Source organism: Poecilia reticulata, chromosome 14, assembly GCF_904066995.2.
Source record: "Poecilia reticulata chromosome 14, P_reticulata-male-v2, whole genome shotgun sequence".
NCBI lineage: Eukaryota > Metazoa > Chordata > Actinopteri > Cyprinodontiformes > Poeciliidae > Poecilia > Poecilia reticulata.
The window spans coordinates 13,603,796-13,623,023 of NC_088843.1; the positions used below are offsets into that span (position 1 = coordinate 13,603,796).

The window sequence follows — 19,228 nt, forward strand, 5'->3', positions numbered from 1 at the left end:
AACCCAACTTTCGTCGACAAGTAATAGGCGACAGAGCAGACCGTGTGGTATTCTGTTGGCCTCATGGCACTTTTGGGAGCCCAAGAAGCTAGATATAAAGCTTAAACGGTCAAAGGCACTTTGAGCCGAGACAAAATGTACAACATCAGCAGAGCGGCCTAATCCCTGCGCATCCATAACGAGAGGCAATGCTTCTCCGCAATTCACAAAGCAGCAATTGCATCACCTGGGGGCCACGCAGTCCGACGCCGAGAGCAAAAACGAATTTATCTTTGTGGAACGCGAAGCGGGCCTGTCGTCCAGCAACGATGATGACAGAACAAAGTCAAACTGAAATTGTGTGAATTTCCTTCATCTATCGCAGACAAAGTTTCGCACATGAACGTCCGAAACCTGCCAGCATTTACTAGTAACCAGTGCAAAAGATCTTAAAATGAATTGGTGTTTTATTGCAGTTGCATAATGTCACACAATGAATATTTATTTAGTGGAGGGAACAGAACAATTAGAAATATAAAAAGAATTCATATGGCTATTATTAAAACTCTTTTGTTTTTGCCAATTGGACAACACTTGAAAAATTTGTCATCTCAGGGTTTTTTTTTGTCGTTTTGTTTTTCCTCTCAGATCAACCTGCACACTGTGCATGATGACATGATGAACATGGACTCAATCATGATCTAGTTTGTAGATCACAGAAAGTTTAGTCATTTTCAGGTATCTCTTTCTGTTCTTATAAAGATAAACACAAAATCGCCTAATTTCAATTGTATCTTTTCTTGTAACAAAAACCATTTATATTAAGGTTCTTATTTTTGATGCACACTGACTTAAAAAAAAATACATAAAAGTACAGTGTTCTTTAGGTATTCATTTTTATGTATTCAATACAAATTGTACAGCTTATTTGATAAAAAAAGAACCAATCACTTTTGCATAAACCAGTAAATAAATGTAAACAGTATATTTTTCAAATGTTACCATGTAATTTTGAGGTACTGCACTGAAAATAAATTTTTAATCATCATGCGTGGAGGCGGCTGTGCTCTTGAAATCAATCCCTTAAGCATGTGGAAATATATCTGTTGTGGGAGTTGATCAAAAATCAAATCAAACTAAATAAGCCTATCAAATCTATTTTATCATACGGGCAAAGATGCTGCAATCTGCTTGAAAAATACCAAAACTGAGATCAAACATTTTCCAGATTTCATCAAAATGGTTTTATTATATTCCTTTCACTTTTGAGTGCCGTATATTCGTTAATAACTCCATCCAGCTCTTGTGATAATAATATTGCTGTTAAATTTGGAACCAAAATGATTCTGCCTTTCCCTGCACACTTTTCTGAATAAATGCAACGGTTGCTTCGGACTCATGCGTCGTGAGGGAGAGATTCAGTTCATTTTCACATACACGTTTTATTTTGCATCAAGGATTGAAAAAAAAAAACAACAAAAAACAAAAAAAACAAAACTTCTTCTGTATGTGGCTGTGCATTCCTGAAGGCAAACCAATCTGTCACGGAAAGATCCTTCACATGGTGAGCAATTACAAGAAAAAAAAAAAAAAATCCCAGAACATAATCATCCCAACAGGTGTGGCGACCAAAAACTCTGGATACATTTGGCAGAAATATCTTAACAAGCTGCATTTGGACATCTTGAATATTAACATCTGGCTGTCAGTAAAATCTGGAAATGAAGATGTTTTTAGTGTAAACCGAAAAGTTCGATAAAAGGAGTCGAGATGCTGCGACAAAAGTACTTGTCCCTTACAGATTTCTTCTGTTTCAATGTAAGACAAAGACGACACAAAAAACAAAATTGCCATTTGATTAAGAGAAACTGAGCTACCCAGAGCAAAGTGAGTATCCTAAAAACATTCCAGCCTGACAAAAATGCCTCAACAAAACAACTCCGTAAGGGGGCAAATACTTTTTCACAGCACTGTAAAAACTCCTGCGTGGCTGCTGACGTAGACGAGCATGTGTGGCGACTGATCTGAAGAAATCTGTAATGCAAGGGGGCCGATACTTTCTCAAAGCAGAGTATGTCATATATGTTAGAAGTCACATAGAGCTGTCCTATATTTTACACACTTTCTACCTGCAGGTGAAATTAGGTCACTTTACTCCACCTGTCTGATGCGTCATCTCCGACTTTCACCAAGTCGCTTTTACCGTCTCATTTCCCATAACTGTCACATTGCGTTCTTGATATTGCACATCATGTCAAGAGATGTTACTGGAAACAATACGATGATATATTATTTATTAAAATGTTCTTCTTCGGAACGGCAGAGATGCAGCCAATGTTTTACGTCTTTCCTTTGGATATCAGAGTTAATGTTCTCTTTGCCACCCGCTGAGAAGAGTTCTTGGCGTAATCTCTAACGAGTTTCACAGCAAGAGATATGAAAGCAATGTTAGTTCCTTTTCTTTTTTTTTTTTTTGTTTCTTTTTTTTTGTCTTTTGTTTCTTTTTTGGCATATTAGTTTCAAGTGTGTACCTGTTATTTCCCCAAACGATTACAGCACAGCCAAATATACAGTACGACCCCCGACTCTCCACTCTTTTAATATAGATCTCACTCTTTTCCATTATGATTCTCCTCCTCAGCTTAGCTGAAAACGAGTTTGTGCTTATTTTCACCCAAAAAAAGTTAAAAAAAAAAAATGCTCTGTGCAAAATACAACAATACAGTAGCTTCGTTAAAAAAAAAGCCAACAGTTTGAGCATGATTAAAAAAAAGATAAAAAAAAAAAGATTCACAGTAATAAATCACAAAAAGAGACGGTTGGATTCGGCTTGCATAGCAAAGCAAACGAAAGAGAAAAACAAAATAACATTAAAAATATATATTTACAAATTATGCAAGTCCTTTCATCATTTAACAAGTCATTGTTGTTGTGTGGTTCCTTTTTCTTCACATCTCCACTGTGTGATCACCATGTGACAGAAAACAGAAGCGGACATATAACATATTATTTACTCTTTCAAAGAGAGAAAAGGGGAAGACGGGGGGGAGAGAAGGGGGGGTAAAAATAACACTGTGAAAGTGGTGTCTGTGTCTGTACATGACATTTACAGCTCTATGTTTCCTTCAACGCTTTTTGCTCTTCTTCTTCTTCTTCTTCCATTTATTGTCCTCTCCGGCTTCTAAATACCATCCTTGCCTGGAGAAAATCTCATAGCGCTTACAAAACAAGAGGTCTGGGGATGGACCACATCTGCAGGAGATGGATGCCTCACAATGACTCTGAAAAGAAAGCCAGACGAAGAAAACAGAATTACAAAATGGGCTCAAAATCCTTTGCTTTTACATCTGGGGCATCGTTGGGTTTGTGTACTTGAATGCACCATCTGACTTTTCAGCTTCTCTTAATGCAGACATGTAGGCTTTCCATTTAAATTTTATTCTTAAAAACTATTAGAATTTATTGTTGTTGAATTGATGACAAGTCAACCTGGTAGAAAAAAAAGTTTATTTTTATATTTAACATAATCATCATATTTATTCTGTATTTTATCCTTAAAGGTTGAAGTATTTAAATAAACGGACATGTTTTTTGAACAGATTTTGTTCCTTGAAAACAAATAAATGTGGCCATTTATTAGAGCTGTAATTTGACATCAAGCTTTTGAGACAACATGACGCATTAAAACGGATCCCCATGTGCTCCGCACTTCCGCTTTCTTGAGCCATGTTTAGTTCTCATCCCAACCACTAGGTGGCATCAATGCACTTCTGGAAGTGTCTTTAGTGTAAAAGGCATCTCAACCAACATCTGTGGTATTTATCCACTCACTCATGAAATTAATTTATTTTATTTTCCTAATTAGTGTGGCACACAGGCAAGTTGGATCGAACCAACTCAAAGGGGAGGGAAGAACAGACTAAAACTGTGCAGTTATTTATTTTTTTTATCTATCTTCAGTTTGTAGATAAAATATTTTTTAGACTTTATGCATTCATCCAATCCGAGGAAGTGATCAGATCTTCTCCTATCAAAAATGGGGGAGCAGTTGCTCTACTTCTCAGGCGCTGATGCAATAGGATGTCAAACTTAAAGCTCTTGCCTTCACATTTGCGACTCAGTAGCTTACACCTACTTCACCATTTGACCGTCACATGCTGACAACAGCTGGATAGCTGACTTCACTCCAACATATTGTGGCCTTTTTTATTATTGTGAGACATTGCGGCAATAGATCCTCTTAGTGTTTATAAACGTCGAGGTACAGTGTTTGCTCGGAATCCAGAATTTATGAGCTGAGAGGTCAGGCTGACCTTAATTTGATTATGCACCACTATACACTTTCCTCTAAAGGAAAAGCTGTAAACCTGTTTACAAGCCTGTTAACATGTGGGCATCTAAACACAGCAATTTTAGAAAGCTGTTGTGAAGGTCAGCGCTGCTTAATCTGACCCAACCAGGGTTTAACACTCCTGGATCTTGGACAAGACTCAGTTATGTAACTAAATGTATGGACACATCTGAGAATGAAGCAGACGATGAAGCTTTTGTAGATTACTGCTCCACCACCACGTTAAAGGGAAGCCGAATGAAACAGGACGTGCTGTTAGGCAAGCCGTTTGGCATATGTGTCTCCCAGCTATGAAAATCTTTGCCATATCAGTCGGTCATATTGGCTGAAATCGACATTAGGAGGGTATATTTCTCTCTTTCTTTCTTTAGCTCCATCAGTCTTCCCATCAGATCTGTGTGAGAAGTTCACTGGTCTTCAAAACAATGAGTTGGTGGTAGTATGGCATTAACTTGTTGAGTTGGCACAGCAGCACTGTTTAGTTCAATTTAATAAAACTCTAGTTCCTTTGTCTAGAAAGTCTGGTTCATTTGAGGAGATGTGAACGTGCAATCAAACTCTGAGGCAGACCAAAAAAAGTTAACTCTGGTCTGCTTAAAAACCTAGGTCTCAGTTCGGCTGAACTCTGGTGTGGTTTGAATGCATAAGATTGCTGCAAAAGATGGAAGTTGACTATACTGCAGGGCATTCTGGGTAAATACAATTCAAAAGAATGTGAGAGACTAGAGCTAGCAGGAGAAACGGCTACAACAGCTAAAATCCGACTACACTCCATTTTTTATTATATTTTGTAAAAAAAAAAAAAAAAAAAAAAAAAGAAAGTTGTGCTCATGTCTTTTATGAAGTTTTTTTGATGTAATTTCCTTTTGTAGTTATTGCTGCAGCGCCACCACAGGTGAGGTGGTGAACAGGGTTTTTGAAGGGTTTAGGTTGTTGACACAGTGCAGTGTGGAAGAGAAACCCTGGCAGCTGAAAATGTAACAAATGTTGTAATTTTGGTCCCCAATCAAACCCAGTCTACCAGACTACCGTGTGTGCAAACACTCTTAGAAACACTGAGGTAGAGAGGAGCATATTTTTATAGATCCCTGTGAAAAACAAAAGGGGAATATCAACAAAGGTGTGTAAAGAACCAACTGGTATCTGTTACATATGGTTTTACCACCAATGCAGTTTAAGTCCAAGACAAATGTGAGAAAATGAGCTCATGCTATTCCATAGCTAATCAGACTTTTAACAATTTAAACTTAGTCTTTTCATCCATTCTGCTTCTCCCATTTGGCAACCTAAAAGCAAAACTAACACGAGTTTTTAACACGGCTCTCAACACATTTTATTAGGCTGTTGGTCTGCATTACTCCACCGCAAGTCCATGATGAAAGCTGGTGTTTGATCTGGCTCAGAATAGTGTTGGTGCTTAGGTAAAACTGGCTTCGTTTTCTCAGAACCACAGCCAATGTTTTTGATAGGGGAAACTGAAAGAAATGATGCCAAGGGGCCACTGGCAACAGCTCAGCGCTGGAAGCAGGTTTTTGGTATGTAGGTTGATTTTGCATTTCCCCACAGCTAGAAATGCGTTTTCAGAACAAACGGAAAACATTTCTTTTAAAGACACTCATATACATGTGTAATATCCCCCATGTTTCCAGATATTTGTGTCTATATTCTGTGATCAAAGTTTTCCAAGCATATGCATTTAGGAAGAGCTTCCTTGCAAGTCAAAAATCACCATGCTCTTTTGGAAACACCCCTCTGTGTTGCATTCACACTGCTCCGTCTCCATGAGAGTTTTAGTATCGACACTTACAGTGTTCCCTTTTCTCTGTGCCGTTGGTGGGAGGATGCCCATCGTGGGAGAGTTCTGCGCCAGGTCTCTTGTGGGAACCCCTACCCAGGGTGGCCCTGCCGGACGATGTCGTGCCACTCCAGGAAGCCATATGCTGTCTCTCTAGCGTCGACACGGTTACCATGCACTCCTCCGAGGGGTGCGGTGCTGCAGCTGCCCACGGGCTTTGCATGTGGGACCCCATGCTGTGCAGGGACTTTGTGGCCGGCGCGTGGGCTGTCGAGTGGATGGTAAGACACGACAACGTGGAAATGAGACGTCATGACATGTGCCTGATCACAAATGAGGAATCGTGTTTGAGAAACAGTCGTCTGGGAGCGCCGGCGTCCAAAACTCACAGTCTGTGTTGGTGTCTCTTCGTCTGGGAAGAGTTCCAACCTTGTCTGTCTGAGGTTTGTGGCCAGTAAGCGGTGCCCCCTGGTGTCCGAGGCTATGTGTGCCATGTGCGCCGTGGTCTGAGGAGCCAAAGCTATCAGTGTGGCTGTGGAGGGAGGATTTCCCTGTGATAAGAGGAAATGAGTCAGTTATGATAGATGATGATTCATCCACAGTTAATAAAATATATCAGCTGTACAATGAGTAGAAGGCTAACAGTGTTGTGCAAAAGGATTCATACCCCAGATTTTTTATTTTATTTTACGAACGCAAACTTGCTTTATTTTTGTTGTATTTTGATAGTAGTAGTAAATACCTGTGGAGCAGAAGGACAACAATGTATTCAGCCTCTTTTACCCCAGTGCCCCTAAATCAAATCCAGTGTAACTGATTGCCTACAGAAACTTAGTAACCCTCAATGTAATTTAAGTGAATCTTTGTAGAAATTCAGCTGTTCTGTGAAGAACTCAGAGGGATAAACTAATAGAGAAGTTTAAAGCATATTTAGGCTTTAAAACAATTCTCTATGTGTTGAATCAATTATCTGCAAATACAGAAAGCATAGCGCAGCTGCAAACCTACCAACGCATGCTGGTCCACATGCACCGATAGGAAAGATAAGGAGAGCATTTCATCTAGTTTGTAGCTAGAAGGCAAACAATTAAACCTTTTGGCTTGCATTCAAAATGCTGAATTTAACAGAAAACTAAAATTCCACATTACCCTAAAAACACCAAGGTGAATCATGGTAATGGCAGCATCATGCTGTGGCAATGGATTGTTCATCTCCCAGCATGACTAAATCCTAAACATAAAAGCCAGACTACAAATAATTTGTATTAAAGAATATTCATGTGTTAGAATAACCGAGGTAAAGCAAATAGACCTGAATCAATTGAGCGTTTAGTAGCAACATTTAAAAATTGATTTATATAGACGAGCTTCTTCCAGCTGCAGTTTTAGTTTGTAGTGAAGAATGGGTAAAAAAAAAAAAAAAGGTGTGTATGTCAAAGTCATGGAAGAGAAATAAACCAAGACACTTGCAGTTGTGTTTTCAGTAAAATGTGGTTCAAAAGGAGGGGCGGACACAAATACGCACCACACTTTTTAGATTTTTATTCGGAAAACAGTTTAGAAACTATCATTTCCCTTCTCGTTCACAATCACACGGTAATTTGTGTAGATTATTCACATACAATTTCAATATCCTGATGTTTTATCATCAGGGTATTGATAAAACGTCAAAAAGATGAAATTAAGTGAATATTTTCGCCATGCACTGCAGACCTGTCTCAAAACGAGGCACAAAGATGTTTTCCCACATCTCAGAGGACAACAGAGCTCACAGTAGGTGTGCTGTTCAGAGAATTTGACAGCCTTAAGGACAAGCCATCCTTTGTGGGATAATAAAAAGCGATGTGGCTCCGCCCCGTGGCTTCAAGGAACCAGACCAAAGATGCATATTTCCACTTATAATGTGTGTCTGTAAGATCTGAGACGATAGCACGTTTGCATTGCTAATGTGTGTAAATATTTATAGTCGCACTGTTTCTGCCCCGCGATGGGTTATCAAAAGTAATGAACACACACGTATTTCTCAGCGTGCCCGTCAGTCGTAACTTATCAAACGCCGGGGTCTAAAAACGGTGCAGCTCTGTCCCTGTGGGAGAAGCCATCAAGTTTCTGAGTTCTAAAGAATAGCTTTCAGGCGGAAACCTATTTATAAATGCATAAAATTGTAAAATATTTTATGGCTTCTACATTTATCCGAGAATGATGACATGTCCTGAAATACATCATCTAAAACAGGGGCTGCAATGATTCAAAGTCTATGAATAGTTTTAGTATTTTGCTGCCTCTGTTTCCACCACAGTGGCTCTAGTCGTATTGGAATCTGATAATTGATGGCAGAGCTCCCAATCTACCAATAAATTGTTGTTCAATCAAACTGACAGACAAGAAGAACATTAATCAGAAAACCAGCCAAGAGACCCGTGGTAACTCTGACTGAGCTGCACAGATCCTCATTTCTGTTGGCACGATTACTTGTGAACTCCACATGTCTGGCCTTTTTGGAACAATGTAAAAAAAATAAATAATGAAAGAGAAACATAAAAATGTCAGTTTGCAACTAGAGGGTTGGGTCAAAAACGTAGAAGAAGGAGATCGGATTAGAGGACATCTAACTGGAAGTTTTAGCGTAAATGCAAACTGCTATGACTGACTGAAAGCTAGCATGTCAACCCTGCTGAATACACAGCCCCCATATTGGAGCATGGTGGGGTTAACCTTTCATTGTTTAAACTAAGTGTGTAACAGAATATTAAATAATGTTTTGTTTTATCATGCATGGAATTTATTCACTGACATTTCCTCCTCTCATCTTTTAAAAATTGGCCCGCTACAAATAGTAATCCACTTGCTTCTTCTCTGAACATGGATCTATTGTGTTTGGAGAAATTGACCAATATAAATGCAATTTCTTGACAAAGTGCTTTGAGTGGCTGTAGTGACTCTTCAGCAACAGGGTGAAAACAGAAGGCTGTCAACAGTTTTTTTCCCCTTTCTTTCAGAAACATGCAGCACATTTGTTCCATTCTAAATCACCTTTACTTTGCCAGTCAAATGGGCACAATTTGTATATTAAGTGGTAAGACACTGCTGTGTTTTGAAGTACCTTTTATTCTTTTTTTTTCATTTTTCATCCACTGAGAACCACGTTATATATTATTGTTTAAAATGGTCTTGATCAATAGTTCCTCAAAATTTCTGACGAACTTTCAAAGTAAGATTTTGGACTTTTTCTGACTTTTCTTCGTATTCTGCACAGTTCTTAAACTCGACTCTGGCAGCATACTGTGCAAGAAAAGAGAGCAAGAAAAATAAAAGACCAGTGAGATGCATCATTTTCAAGTAATGATGTGGTACTTTCCAAATTCATTAATTAAATTAAGCATATATAATCTTTTGTATATATTATAGTATAAACTTTACCTTCATTACTTCTACTTAAGATACAAATAGGTCCGTAAACAAAGACATGAATTAAAATATGAGTAAATAAAATAAAAATAGAAATAGAATAACTCCTCTAAGTTTTAGAAAATTAAGTTCCTAAATATCGTATTTTAAATTCCTTCCTCTGTTCAATTTGTGATATTTATAAACACCTCTGCCAAAAAACCAAAGGTGTAAACATCCTCAGAAAAGGCACATAGTGCTATTTTAGCGTTTATGCACCTCCAGATGGCTGCTGAAGGAAATTAAAGAATTCCTCAAACATGTATGAAAGAATCAAAAGCAGCAGTATGTTTCTGATGCTGCTATGAAGATCAAAAAAATTGATTTTACATTATAGTCCTCCCTTAAAGAACAATAAAATTATATGTTGCTTCACTATGTACATTCAATATGTAAGAAATGACAAATACGTTACTGGCTGTTGATTTTGAATATGTAACATTTGATAAAGCATAACTAAAGTTAACTCCTTTAAGATACAGAAAGCGTAATAGGACTATTTCATTTTCAACAAGTCAAATTGTAACTACACTAGCAGATTAAATGCTCTTGGGACACCTTGATCCAGCCAACCTCCCCATGCTCATCTCCTCAAAGTCATAATGAACTTTCATGTTCATTTTCTTTAATAATAAGAACACATACCTGTGCCTTCAAGGCTATCCACGCTGTGGCCAGGAGTGTATTCAAAGCCGCACAAGTTCTTTGACACCACAGCATATCTTTCATCCTCCTCCTCCTCCTCTTCTTCCTCGTCATCTTCAGAGAGGAGTGTTGCTCCCAGATCAGAGCCCAGCGTACTCGACATGAAGTCCATCGGCGTGCTGGACACATTAGCGCTGCTCTTCATATGCCTAATTAAATGTGGGCAAACGGCGCATTAATAAGCACGGTCGATCCATCAAAATGCAATGGAGGTCAGATAAAGAGCGGGAGAAATACCGCAAAACAAGCATTAGAATGCAGAGTCAGTGGATGCTCAGAAGCGTAAAGATGCAATGTGCAAAGAGTACGAATGTCTGCAGTGATTTTCGCTGATTACTTTCTCAGCAGTAGTGTGTGTTGTGCTAACACAATGGAGTTGTAATTGGACTGGATAAAGGATATCTGGATGGGCAGGGCTGTCAGCAACATGCCTGTTATCTCCCGCACAGCTGTCCTCCATGATGGCTCCAATCCCACCGTAGAGGAGATGCATGCATAATTACCAACTCTATTTACTGATGTCAGACCAGCATGTAAGACTAAACCCAGTCATTACCTCCACCCCACCAACACGTGTCAGCCCCGACTTATCAAGTTCCCCTCGGTGCTTCGTCGAAGGTGTAATCAATGGCAAGAATGTTTTTTATCGTTCGCCGGAGACATCGACTGCAGGTTTGGGATGACACGAGCAAATACCAGCATCCTAAGACGTTCGAATGCTGGCCATTGTTATGCAAAACCGAGACGAGATGAATCGATGGAATAAAATTACAGGTTTCTCTGCAACTGCGCAAAGCGAGGAAATGGCAACACCTTTCGTACAGAAAACGACCTGCTAAAACACAGTGTGGAGAGGAATGTAAAAATCTTTGAAGAGGAATCAAATTCCAATCAATAAAGAGGACGGTACAAAAAACTTTTAGCTGCTTTTTGAAGTCATTGAAAGGGATAGTTAAACAACACAGTGATGGCAAAATATTCCATAGTCAACGCTAATTGTGTAGGGGAATAACAAGCACTCTAATGCAGTGATAGGCACCAGCACCCCTCACAGCCCCACTAAGGGACAAGGGTGTACAGAAAATGGATGGATGGATAGAAAATTGCTACAGAACTTCAACAGGGTAGTTTTAATGGAGTGCTGTTTCTGAAAACCGACTGAAAAGGGTAACATATCTTTTAATCTACACGATAATTTAAAGAACTGCTGCTTTCATGCATCCTTACCATGCCTGCTTGGCTACTTCGTACTGGTAAGCTCTGGTGAGCTCATCCAAGTGGGCCTGCAAGATGGACTGCATTTCTTCATGGTGGGCAGAACTGAGAGAGGAAGATGAGGGCTGGCTGAAGGGAGCTGGCGAGGAGGATCTTCCTCTTAACGGTGGAGTGGGACCCCTCTCGTCCTCCGCCTCGCTGTCCAAATCCTGGTGGTGGTAGGTCTGGATAGACATGGGCGGGGCCCAGCTGTTGCTGCTGGAGTCATGAGGAAAAGATGTGATGTGGAGAGACAAAGAATTTAGGTAGTTATGGCATTTTATGGGAAGACACAGGGATCCATCCATCCATCCATCCATCCATTTTCTTTACACCCTTGTCCCTTAGTGGGGTCAGGAGGTCTTTGCATATCCCTTAGGCACAGGAATATGTAAAGATATTCATATTAACTTTTTCACATCATGTCAGGTTACAGCCACCAGCTTTTATGTATTTGATTGGGACTTTATGTGGTAGAAAACAACAAAGTAGTGCATAGTCATTAAGAATTATTTTTTCAAAATTATTGAGCTGTGACAGTCACCTGTTTGGTCACCTCAGACCACCTTCACTATGACTGGCATTTTCAGAATGCTGTGCTCTATTGTTTAGAGTTAGTAGTTCTTTTTGGGTCTCATTTAAAGAGAACCTTCTTCCACATGTTTTGCTCTATTCTACTCATGTTTTATGGCAAAACCTGTTAAGGCCTACATATACCACTTCACAGTCATGTTTGTTATTCCAGATTATTGATTTCCTTTCTTCATCTTGTTAAGTGGACAGCTAACTCTCGGTCGGTTTGCAGTGCTGTCCTACTCTATCCTATCATACAGTGTGAGATTTCAATTGAAGGAAATCAGGATAAGGATGACTAAGCCACATTTTTCAGATTTTTTTTCTGCAAAAACTTTTGAAAACCACATATCCTTCCACTTTATAGTTATGCACTACTTTGTGTTGGTCTATCACATAAGAGTCCATTAAAAGACATGCTTGGAACATGGCAGAAGAAGAGTGAGCAAATGTAAATGTTACAAATGTGTGCAGACAGCCACATATTTAAAAGGTTTTGGTAAATTTTGCCCCTGATGTTCCATTTGTTTTTTGATTTTTTTTTCCTTTTACCGTTATTTTTTGCCTTTGGCTTGAAGAGGCAGGATTGATGAAATCTAAGTCTTACCTTCCTTTATGGTTGTCCTGCGGGTACTGGTCAAGGTCAACCTCTGTGCCTGGCAGAGGGTGCATGGGTGGAGGAGGCAGAGGCATGTTTGCCCAGCAAGTCCCATTTGATTTTGAGGTTTTCGTCCCTCCCTTGATCTTCTTTTTCTTTGCAACCTTAGCACCTAAGGGTAGGAAACCAAAAAAAAAAAAGAGAGAGAAATAACTCTGAGAAGCCACTTTGTATTCTACTCTTCAGTATCAATTTATATAAAATGTACACACATTCAAGTTTGCTTTGAAAGTTATCTTCCATCAGCGCCGACAGCTGGAATCTTTAAAAACCCCTGTCTTTCTGCTCAAAGTTCATCTCTTCCTTTTCTTTGTGCTGACAGCACATTAAAACATTTCCCAAATGTTGACATTTCTTAAAGAGGCATTAAAAAAATCCCGCGGCAACTTGCTTTAAGATGCTTCCATACGGCTCCCCTTCTTTGGCTCGCTTTATCTCTTCCGAGTCTGACATTTAGCTGAACATTGTGCAGAAGTACAAAAGTGCAGACGGATATGCCTCTGTGACTTTACAAAACGTATATATGCTAAATAAATAACTGAGAAACGCTGAGGGATTTTCTGCCATCGCTAATCAAATTAAGCCAAAGGAATGCGTCATTGTTGCGTGACATTTCTGGGCTAGATAAGCTCTCCGGGTAGAACTGTGATGGAGACAGAAGAGTAATTAAGAGCACAGTCCTGAGGGTCCGTTTTAGTGAATATGTAAATAAATTCATTCCTTTCTCGTTTGTTCTTTCCTGGGGTTTAGCTTTTGGTGATTTTTGAACACATTTTCACGTGGCTCATACCAGCACCAGGTCGCCTGTCAGTTAGCGAGTAGCCCATGTTTGCCATTTCCTGCTGGGCCTGCAGAGACGCCTTCCAACGGGGATCTGGCCTGTCCACGGCCAGCTCATGGAAGCTGTTGGACTGAAGAATCTGAGTGGTGGCGTAAGGGGTTGGCTGGACGCCTCGCGCCGGGCTGCTGTAGCCTCCCTTCCCCATGAAGTCAATACTGCTGTAGATGGCCCCATCAGACAGCATGGTGCCTGTTTTCTCCACGGCTGCAGACGGTAAAACATCTGAGGGGAGGCGGGGTGGAGACAGAGCGGGGGGCAGCGGAATGGGCAAAAGGAAGACAACACGGAGAGATAAGTTGACATGAAGTTAACGATCTTTAAGGTCATTAACGCGCCCCGCTGTTCTGGCGCTCTGCATTAGCTTAAAAATAAAAAATAAAAAGGCGAGTCCAAAGTAGAGTTGATATAAATGAAAGTGATTATCAACAAGCATAATTAGCATGCAACGCTCGGTGGGAGCCTGGTGGAGTGTTCACAAGAGGGGATATTCAAACCGCGCTAACCTTCAGCTCCACTGTTTTTCACAGAACAGGAGCCTGTAGCTCACTAGTTTAAATCATAGCACTCAAATTAAAACCACGAACCTGGAGTATCAATCTCATGCAAGCTTGGAACATGCACAACAGCAAGAGAAGGGCTGCCAAAAATATATCTAAACAGCAAAAAATAAATAAAATTAAGCCAAATATCAAGCTTGTCAAATCAAATCAGGAGAATGCAACCCCTCAGAGGCTCTGTTAATTCGGATGCATGTGTTTGCAAATGCGATGCGCTGTCATGATGCTTCCCAAAGGATGAACGTCAAAACTGTCCACCAAGGCATTGCTAATACCGCATCTGCCCTCCCCTCTCTCGACGCCGCTCGTGTTTCTTACCTCCTCGGCCAAAGTTGTTGCCACTCTTTGGACTCCCTAAGCCTCCGTTCGCCGGGAGGCTTGTAGAAGGCCACGAGTCAGCCAACCAGGGAAGGCCCGGATCGCCCGCTTTCAAAAGCCCCGGGCGACTGTAATGAGGACGTTTGGAGTTTGACAAAAAAAAAAAAGAAAAGAAAAAAACAACACAGGAATGAGAGGGTGGGAGAAGCTGTTACATTGTTACTCAGCTTCCCATATGCAACGGTGATGCTCATTTTCTTCCTGCTGCATCAACAACAAATTGATGTGAAAACTCATTCAGCATATTCTCGACCGTGGAGCTGCCCCAGCACAGAGGCAACAATAAACAACAGAGAGACATAAAATGGCAAGTCTATAAATCAGCCCCTCCCCCCCGTTACTGATTCTAACCACCCCACCCCTCTTCTTCACCTCGCTCTCCCCCTCGAGAAACACGGCAGGTCTAAACACACACTAAATCCACTTTAGAGCCTTAGCACAACAGAAATTTACATTTTAAATTGAGAATCATAGACAGCCCCTGGCAGATCAGCCACACCGGAGTGCCGTCTCCATGGCAACAGAGACAGCGAATAGCCCATTTGGTGGTTTAAGTGAAAAAAAACCTAGTACGTCATTTTGTGCTTATTAAAGGTAAGAATGCATGCATTTGAGATAAAGGTGGGAAAGTTGTAAGTTGGACTGAGAGGTGTGGACAAAACAAAACAAAACAACAAAACAATTACCTGCCCTTTCAAATGAGCTACAGTGAAAATGGCAAGACACTGCTGATGCCTGCACATTCAGCAAACATTCTGTGCTCATATGTTTTATGTGCCACTATATAGTGAATTTTTCATTAGGTTCTACTCTCCAGGAAACAGAGCAGGCTTTTACTTGGAACATTTTGCTGCAATGTGATTAGAGCAAGAAACGTATAAAGAAACCAGCTCATGTCCAGATTTTCAGCTCAATTTAATAACTCAAACATCACATTTTTTTTTACTTGAATGCACAATGCAGAAGCACTCAATGCGGAAGCTGTTGCTGCAGGAATTTCAGCAACAGCTGTATCAGTGTGGTGTCTAAAGTTGACTTAGACACATAGACTTCATAGATTTATATTGGTAACTAAACTAAAAGTTGTTTTTTTTATCAGTAAGGACTACATTTGATTATCTTGCTACACTTAGGCTGGTCACACCTTATGTCAAATTTATCTTTTAAAACCATAGAAGGAAATTCTTTGTATTTCCAAAGATGTTTCTTAAAAATCATGTGTCATTGCCATTTCATAAAACCACTATTGTATGTTGTCCCTTCATATGAGCTGGAGTTATAGTTTTAATTCTGAACTTTTTATCTTTACTATTAAATAGAAGTAAAGCTATTTTTTTTATAATGACTTCCCTTTTACACACGCAAAGAGACTTATGCTCCAAATATGAGTATTTAATGACTGTCACTGGAAAGGAAAGCTGTGAAAATTATTGTAGCTCTTAGCGAGAGATTGGAATCAGCTAAAATTGTTAGTGGGGGGAAAAAAAGTGGTTTTACAAGAAAAGCTTTACAGAAAACATCCCAGTGGACAAACATTTTCACTGGAGATTTTTTAGAATTTAAAGCTCCACTTAGAAGAGTCTCCAGGTCACGACTTGCTGCTCTTTTACGTCTATGTTCTGCACTGTACGTACCGTGACTGTCTGCTGTGCTGAGCTTTTTAAAACATCACATTCATCTCCTCTCCTCTCCCCCTGCGACCTCTCACTCTGCCAGCAACCTCAACACGAGCAGAGAGAGGCAGCGACTGAAACAGCTGCCCACCTGCATTAATTGCTAGCACTCACTTCAAAGGAGTGATTAATGATTTCATCAAGCGAACACCAGCACGAATCATACACCGATACAGTATGAATAAGCAGGGGAGAAGGGAGTATGCAAATTCCATTCATCACAAGAGAACTCTTCATTTCAGGTTTTACAATGGGGCTCGAGCCAGCCAGAACGCTGAAATGTCAGCAGGAAAGCTCCTTCAGCGCGAGCTCCTTGGTTTGAAAAATTTAAACTCTCACCTTCCATTTCTGATTAGGCCTCGGTCTCTTTGGAACGTAACTTGAAGGGGGAAAAAAAGTGAGAAAAGAGAGAAAGAATTAATCTGCAGTCTTGTCCATTGTGGAGCAGCTCAAGAGTTTCATATTTTTTTATTAACACACAATATGGAGACGTACCAGCTCGAGTAAAGGTGAAGGACTGAACTGTAATTCAAAGAGACAAGAAAGTGGGGTGAAATAGTATAGAAGGTGATTCATGAATTTCAAGTGTACGTATAAGACAGAAGCCACTGGGCTACAGCTAAAGGAAATTCAACTGATTATGTCCATTTTGTCTTGTTTATTTGTTTCTTATGACAATCAGACTTTAACAAAAATTAATGTGAATATCTTCATACTAGCACTGAGTAACAATAATTATCTTGACATGTTACAAAATTCAACTCCCTAAAAGGCAGCAAAAACAAATTTCTAGTAAGATAGGACCATGTTTCTGTATGTTTTATGTGAAATCTGATGTTACTGTAGGAAAATCTTACATAAATTCATAGACAATTATATTGAGAGTGAAAAAGGGCAAAGAACTGTGAAAATATATATATAGTAATGTAACCAGCGGGAGATCAAGGTCCTTATGAAGGTATGCTACAATGTAGCATACCTTGTAGCTATATTTTATGTGGCTGATTTTAAGCTTAAAAATAATTTTACACTTTATAGCATTTGTGACAGAGAGACTGTTGCTGGGACCTATAATCTGTGGCAAACATGCCTGGTCAAAACATTTTAACACATTCCAAAAAAAAAGTGCTTGATTAAAAAAGTTACTGTTACTTTATCCATGCATAATTAACTGGAACCGCATTAAACTATGCTATAAGATTAACGGGAAGTAAACATGCTAATATTAGCTTAGCACATCAAGAACCTCATCGGCAGGAGCAATGAGTAAATAAATTGAACACCAGCTGTAAATTGAAGAAAAATAATGCTATTAGCTTTCTTAAGCTAACAGTACGTTTGAGCAGAATGTCCTACAAAAACTACTTTTGTAATAAAGTCTGTCATTCTCTAGAAAGAAGAGAGAAGAAATAGCAGTATAATGTGCATCAGTGATAAGTGAGTGTAGTGTAGTGTGATGATATCTATTGAGAAACTTCAGTGCTATTTAAAGCTAGTGTTTCTAAACATAGGCTACACAAGACATTGATTTTAATGAAGTATGGTACTGGGACTGAGTGGGCAAAAGCCTATTCTTTAATGACTGATTTGTATTGGGACATTCCTGGTAAACAGGATGTCTTAGAATGCAGATGAACACATTTAATTGGATAGATGGGATGATATAAATCCCTACTGAATTTTGGTAATTAATCAGTCTCTAAATAATGAGTACAAGCTGTAGCTCCATAATCATAAATGCATAAGGCTTGGGGGTTGATCTGTGGAATAGTAAGAGATTTTTTTATTTATTTTTTTTAATACCTAAACCTAGACGTACCTAATGTTAATAGACAAACACCACCAGCCATAGTCTGATAATGGAAATAGATGTTAAATTACTTATCTCGCATGAATGTATCAGAGTGTTGAGGTGTGGCGCTGATGGAACTCAGCAGAGCTGATACACATGGCTGCACAGTGAATTAAAGTAAATAGGGCCTATTTCCATCTGTGTAGAATATATTTTCTTTTGTTCTGCACTTTAGCCACCTCAAATGGAGTCACATCTGTGACGACATCAGCTTCCGCTGCAGGCGAGAGACCTACTGTGCTTTGAGATCTTGTGTTGATTTAGAAGCACGAGGGAAGTTTTTTTTTTTTTTACCTGCATAGTTGCTTAGTCCTTTCCTCTTTTTTCTCCTCCAGTACAGCCAAGCACTGAAGCCCATGAGGACAATCCAGCAGGCCCCTCCCAAACCAGCGATGAAAGCTGGCTGCTTCACCACGTCTGAGATGCTGTTGTTGCCCTCCGATCCTGTCATCACATCCTTCAGTTCTCCACCTGAAGGCACAGCAGAAGTTTCACATGCACACAGACGGAAAAGACACAAGGGGAACATCTGAATGCCAAATGATGCCTCAGTGAAAACAAAACATGAATATCACACAGTTTAGCTGTCATGAGGAAGAATAACACAAACCCTCTGCATACTATAAAGGTAAAGTAAAAAAAAGACTATATATATGTACATATATATATATAGTCTTTACATATATTTGGAGGGGAATGAAAATTCTGAATATGCAGTACAGAGAAAATCATGACAACTTCTCGAACAGATGGACAGCAAGAGAGGTCAACCGAAAACAAGGGGAAAGAAAAAAAATCTGTGAGAATAAAACAAAATAAGAAAAAAAATAAAATGGCATCAGTGCATCCAATATAGACTTAATCAATTCAGCGGTGCACTTATCAACTTGAGCTGCAAGACATGAGATTGACAGAGCAGCTCCGACAGAGTTTGATTTTTCTGTTGCAGCTACTGTGCTGTGAAATTAGATTCACAGTCTCCAGCAGCAGATTCCCCCTCCCCTTTCAAACACACACACACACACGCACGCACACACACACACGCAAAAACGAACGTACATTCTCCATCATTAAGCCTCAGTCCGCCGACCTGCTTCCCCTTCTCTGTGTGTTAAGGGTGTTATTATATATCAGTCAAAAGTCATAGATGAAGAGCATCTGGCCT

General features: G+C 39.7%; 1 protein-coding gene across 2 annotated transcripts in view; it reads right to left on the reverse strand.

Moving 5' to 3' along the window:
• Positions 1-1,199: 1,199 nt before the first annotated feature.
• LOC103475879 (roundabout homolog 2-like) overlaps positions 1,200-19,228 on the reverse strand; it is a 91,438-nt gene continuing 73,409 nt past the window's right edge. The window contains exons 17-27 of one of the 2 annotated variants that reach the window (XM_081615622.1): positions 18,358-18,534; positions 16,707-16,733; positions 16,551-16,590; positions 14,479-14,606; positions 13,553-13,825; positions 12,712-12,874; positions 11,505-11,747; positions 10,218-10,426; positions 6,515-6,676; positions 6,138-6,392; positions 1,200-3,260 (exon numbers count right to left, since the gene is read on the reverse strand). In XM_081615622.1, the coding sequence (XP_081471748.1) occupies positions 3,259-3,260; positions 6,138-6,392; positions 6,515-6,676; positions 10,218-10,426; positions 11,505-11,747; positions 12,712-12,874; positions 13,553-13,825; positions 14,479-14,606; positions 16,551-16,590; positions 16,707-16,733; positions 18,358-18,534 (1,679 nt within the window). In that variant the 3' untranslated portion in view covers positions 1,200-3,258. Of the gene's footprint in view, positions 3,261-6,137; positions 6,393-6,514; positions 6,677-10,217; positions 10,427-11,504; positions 11,751-12,711; positions 12,875-13,552; positions 13,826-14,478; positions 14,607-16,550; positions 16,591-16,706; positions 16,734-18,357; positions 18,535-19,228 lie in introns of both variants that reach the window. The other variant, XM_008427819.3, reaches the window with a different exon arrangement.